This window comes from Mytilus trossulus, chromosome 8 (assembly GCF_036588685.1).
Source record: "Mytilus trossulus isolate FHL-02 chromosome 8, PNRI_Mtr1.1.1.hap1, whole genome shotgun sequence".
NCBI classification, from domain to species: Eukaryota; Metazoa; Mollusca; class Bivalvia; order Mytilida; family Mytilidae; genus Mytilus; species Mytilus trossulus.
Genome location: NC_086380.1, coordinates 66,893,094 through 66,898,494, shown reverse-complemented (window position 1 = coordinate 66,898,494; position 5,401 = coordinate 66,893,094). Strand labels below are relative to the sequence as shown.

General features: G+C 31.2%; 1 protein-coding gene across 1 annotated transcript; it reads left to right on the top strand.

Moving 5' to 3' along the window:
- The first annotated feature begins 212 nt into the window (after positions 1 to 212).
- Positions 213 to 4,989, top strand: LOC134681295 (ubiquitin-conjugating enzyme E2-17 kDa-like). Its single transcript, XM_063540864.1, has 6 exons — positions 213 to 254; positions 1,300 to 1,363; positions 2,278 to 2,309; positions 2,755 to 2,832; positions 3,090 to 3,198; positions 4,773 to 4,989. The coding sequence occupies exons 1-6, from the start codon at positions 231 to 233 to the stop codon at positions 4,910 to 4,912; spliced, it is 447 nt and encodes a 148-aa protein (XP_063396934.1). The 5' UTR covers positions 213 to 230; the 3' UTR covers positions 4,913 to 4,989.
- Positions 4,990 to 5,401: the final 412 nt, after the last annotated feature.

Below are 5,401 nucleotides of genomic sequence, written 5' to 3'. Positions count from 1 at the left end.
TATAAGAACAATAACGTACAACGTAAGCAATATTTCATGGTCTATCAAGCAATCTATGCACGGTTCGCTTAACATCCATTTTTTTTCTTCAATATATCAATTTGATTAATTGAAAAAATGTTATATAACATTTATGTATTCTAAATATAATACCGATTCTGATCTTTCAATTATTTTTCTTCATATGTGTTGCGTCATTCTTATGACTTAGTTACCGAAAATATTTACAAATGGCGGAGAGTCGATTGAAAAAGGTAATTGATTAAACATAGTTAACGAAACCTGATGCATATGTATACAATGAAACTTACATAGTGTAACCTACATGTAAAAGACACCAAGCAAACTATATGTCAGTTTCATTAGACACCGTGGATTGCATTGACATACAACAATCACAAGACATTTTATTAATATAGGTCATTTCCTAATATATAATGACAAGGCTAAATAACGTTACGGTAATTTCTTATGTCTAAAAATTGATAATTGATTAAGACAGGAAGTAATTTTGATTTGGACATCAAAATCTACGTTCTACCTCCCATTTCCAACATTTGCATATTATCTCAAAACATTCAATGGAAAGACAAAATCTCTTTTTTTTAAACAGAAAGGGTCGTAAACTTAAGAATTAGAAAAAAATGTGAATATGACCTAAACCTTCGAAGGACTACTTATAGGTGTATTTTTAACTGTTTTTTTTTAGTTTTGTCCATAATATCGAAGCTGTTTCTGTATTGTTTCTTTTATATATGTGAGGTTAGGTGTATTTGACCAGATACTTGATGAGTCGAGTGCCAATACAGCTGATCGAGAATCTTTAACAATATAGAAACAGCCAGTGCATATCACTTGTATCTAATTGTTCTAATTCTAATTCAGAAACTTACCCTGAAAAAAATACAGGAATTCAAATTTAGTCTTTTCTTTCGCAGTCACGCTGCATTTGTTGCCAAAATAGATCAGATTTCTGATTTGTGGTCTCAGGATTTAATCTATGTTAATTTAATTCAGCTAATCAAACAAAGTACGAAGTATATGGGACGAATACATCAGACATTTTAGCCATTCTTACTCAGGCAAAAACTCTTAAACAACAGTAAATATCAACAATACAAATTATTCAGACATGCTTAATGACCTAAACGTTTACTATTAGAAGTTTCCTTGCCATCAAATGACGATTCTTTATATAATGATAACTAGGTTGCTCATTTATTTATACAGTGTTTCTAACTGTTTACATATATTGATATACTTTTTTTGCATTAACAAGATGTGCAAATATTCTTTCAGGAACTTTTCGACATTTCAAGATTTCCTCCTCCAGGTTGCTCGGCAGGAATCGTCGGCGAGGATAGTAAGCTAGATTTCTAATAATTAACTATTATCGCTACTGTGAATTCATTATTATTCGTTGGATATCAACTTCCGTGGGTTTCATTAGAACAGTTGAGCCACGAATTGAAATGTTCAACGAATTACACATTTTCTATAGGCTTTGTATGCAGAGATTTTCGAATCCACGAAATCAATTATCCACAAAAATATAAATTTTCTCAATCCAGGAAAATTTATACCCACGAAAATAGATGAATTGACAGTTTTTACGAAATGTTCCTTTGATCTTACTGACTTTCCTTTCACAGCGCAGAGGAGTGAAATGAAACATTCTCGCTAAAACTAAGGGTGCACATCAATGAAATGAACAATGTTTTCATAGGAGAAAAAGCGATAAACAGATTAAATAAACCTTTTTGAGATGACCAACGACAATCTTATCAATATTATTCAGAGGTTGCATATATAGACAAGGTTGAGCCAATGACTGTTATGAAAGTTTAAAAAAAACGCCATTTACAAACTTTTTTTAAAACTTTGTGTGTGTTCCGATATCAGAACTGTTTCGCCCTAAACGATTAGATTTATTTATCTCATAAATTCCTCAATTATAACGTATAAATTGTCTACCTTCTGGCTTATTTGTATTGAATAAAGATAACATACAGTTTGCATATAACATGTATAAGGGAACTGTGTTTTGATGTGTTTTATCATCTGATTTTGCCATTTGACTAAGAATCCCCTTTTCAAATTTTCCTCGGAGTTCAGTATTTTTGTGATTTAACTTTTTCAATGAAACTTGTACATAAAGGTAAAAATATAGGAGACAGGGTAAAAGTAATTACCATGAATAAAATGATATTTTTGTGTACACGTCAATGAGACATGAACCCAACGACAAAATATAAAACCTGTATTTTGTATTTTCAGTATGCACGTGGCAAGGATCGATAGCGGGACCAGTGAGTAAAGCCATTATCATATATAAGTTTGATCTTAAATGATTTATTGGTAAAGGAAATAAACATGATAAACTCATCAAAGAAACCAGAATTGACATTTGGTATTTGTGGCAGACGCGCATTTCGTCTTCAAAAGACTCATACGTGGCGTTAGAATGGGACAAAATCAAAATAGGAAGTTGAAGAGCATTGAGGACCAGCAATTCTCTTTTCTCTTTTTTAGTTTTGCCAAATTCAGCTACGATAATCTATTCCTGAAGTAAAAAAAGCATTTGTTAAGTATTTCAAAAATTCAAAGTTTTTCTAACATTTAGTTCATATTTTTTACCATATCAGTGATAATTCATGTCAACATAGAAGTGCTGATTACTTGGCTGGTGATACACTAGACGAATAAAAACTCCACCATTAGTGGCATCGACCCAGTTTTAATTTATTGTTACAGGATGAAAGTCCATACTATGGAGGAGTATTCTTCTTACTTATATTGATTCCTCGTGGTTATCCTATGAAACCACCAAATGTAAGATTGCTTATTCTACTCTTATTTATTTAATGAATGTAGATGTCTTTTTAATATGATATTTAACTTGCATTTTCCAATATTAAAGTGGTTTGCTTACATGTATTAGAAAATATCAAAATGACAAATTTTAATAAAAACTGCCTTTTATTATGGTAACAATACACATGTATTGTGAAAATTATAAAAGATATGCTACCTTTAGTTTTTAGTAAAAGTTCTTTAAATTGTCTGGTATCTTCTTTTTCTGATTGTAGGTGAAATTTACCACAAAAATTTATCATCCAAATATTGATCGAAACTCAGGAGAAGTATATTTGGATATACTGCATTCTTATTGGTCACCAGCTATAAGTATATCAGCAAGTAAGATATAAAATTAGAATAATGTAAAATGAATAAATTTGGTGTATTTACTGTCTTCTGATTGGTTAAAATTATTAGTTTTATTTTCAATGTTGTCAATTTTTATGGCGACACGCCCACACTGACGTTATGTATTCATACGCCAACATGTGTGTACGTTGTTATTGTTGACATAAATAATGTGAAAAGTTCTTTGAGCTTTATTTTTGATAGAAATTTTTTATAATGAATGGCAATAAATTTTTTTGATTTTATGGTTCAATAAATTCAAAATAGATAATAGCCATTCATTAAATGATTGCCAATGCAACACTAGCAAACAGGATCCCAATTAAACAAATTTAAACAACTATAATGTTGCCGTACGGCCGTCAGAAACGAGCAAATCCAATATCTTATAGTCAGCTAAAGACACCTACGTAACAGTTATGTTTATGAATTTAAACGAGAAAAACAACAACAACCTAATCTATGAAAAAGTTATAAAAGAAATACAAATATGAAAGGCAGCAACCAACGGCAACCACTAAGAGTACAGGGTATTGACGTTGGAATGTCACATATAGAATATGGTGGGTTTTTACATGTTGATTGAGTTTCAACATAGGAAACACATCTTTTTTAATAAATTTGTATCATTCCATTGCATACTAATATATGATTTCTACTTTACGATGAATACATTTTTTTGAAACAACATATTGGATAAATTTTACGCTTAACATTTTACATGATTACATATCACAACACAGAAATTATTTAACGAAATGTCACATTATACATATGTGTATCCAATAACCAAAGAAAAACGAAATTAAAAGTCGAGTGTTATTTGCGAAACGACATCTAGTGCCGTTAGTGGAACAGGACTCACTGCTTACCCTATCGGATCATTTTTGGTGTGTTTAAATGTGCTTCGTTTTACTCTTGTAATCAGTTCTGTATTTTGTACTCTTATTTGAAAATGCTAATGTTTCTACTGGTATTAGTTCTAACACACATCTTAAACTCCCTATTTGGCCAGGTTTCGGGTTTAAGAAAGTACTTATGTCCATGAGTAAGGGTTAAACGAATTAGACATGACCATTCATAAATAAGGTATTTTTCTTATGATCCTATGGTTTCCTTCGCCTCTCTTCTACTGGTGTGACTCATCAATGTATTGACCAAAAGTTTCACGGCGGGTGTATCTAGTGCAGCAGTCCCTGTTCTGCTGGGCGTCAGGGTGCTCCATGAATTTGTTACTATGTAATGTTTTGTTCTCTCTCTCTCTCTCTCTCTCTCTCTCTCTCTCTCTCTCTCTCTCTCTCTCTCTCTCTCTCTCTCTCTCTCTCTCTCTCTCTCTCTCTCTCTCTCATTTTGTGCTTATTAAAAACACGACTTTGTTAACATAGGGAAATAAGGACGTCATACTTCGAAATTGTATCAATACATTTAATAACTTGTATAAATTATAATATTGAATAGTCCTCTTGATAAATGTTAAACCAAAATGCTAGTAACTTCAACTTGGAATATAACTAAAATACAGTATTTGTTTAACATTTCATTCATGATTTCACTTTTTATTTCAGTATTACTAAGTATAACAGCTTTAATGAGTTCTCCCTTTCCTTATAATTCACATGAATCAGAAGCTGCACGTTTATATATATCAGATAGGAAAACATACGATGAAACAGCAGCGGAATGGACACGAGTATATGCTATGTAATATGATCAACAGTTTTTCTTTTATATACATCGTTTAAGTTTCATTTTGTAAAACGAAACTTAGACAAGTCTTACTTTTTTATAAGTGGTGTAATACGTTAAAAACCTTAGTATTCATTTTTGTTATCTTGTTGATGTTATGATATTGTAATGATTATGTTTATTTATGTTGGCCTAATTTGTGTTGAATGGCCTGATAGTTGTTTACCAAATAATTATATAACTGTGCAGTTTATGAATCACTGGAACAATCACAGAATGATTGGAACTTTCTAGAATGATCCTTATAAAAGATGCGTAATTTAAACTTCTACGTTATTCCAGAAACTTCCGTTATAACTTTCCAGGATTTTCCACAATGTTCCATTATAGAGTGTTCTAGAACTTTCCATGACAACACTATATATACAGACACTAAAGTTAAACTCTCATAATTAAACTTGGACATAGACATTGATAGACATTAGTATTCACAGCATTTGGATTGACA

Bases quoted from the DNA above. Each gene is read 5' to 3' on its own strand.
- LOC134681295 (XM_063540864.1), top strand. From the start codon at position 231: ATGGCGGAGAGTCGATTGAAAAAG. The intron at 255-1,299 runs GTAATTGATTAA...ATATTCTTTCAG, and splicing joins CGGAGAGTCGATTGAAAAAG to GAACTTTTCGACATTTCAAG. The intron at 2,310-2,754 runs GTGAGTAAAGCC...TTATTGTTACAG, and splicing joins AAGGATCGATAGCGGGACCA to GATGAAAGTCCATACTATGG.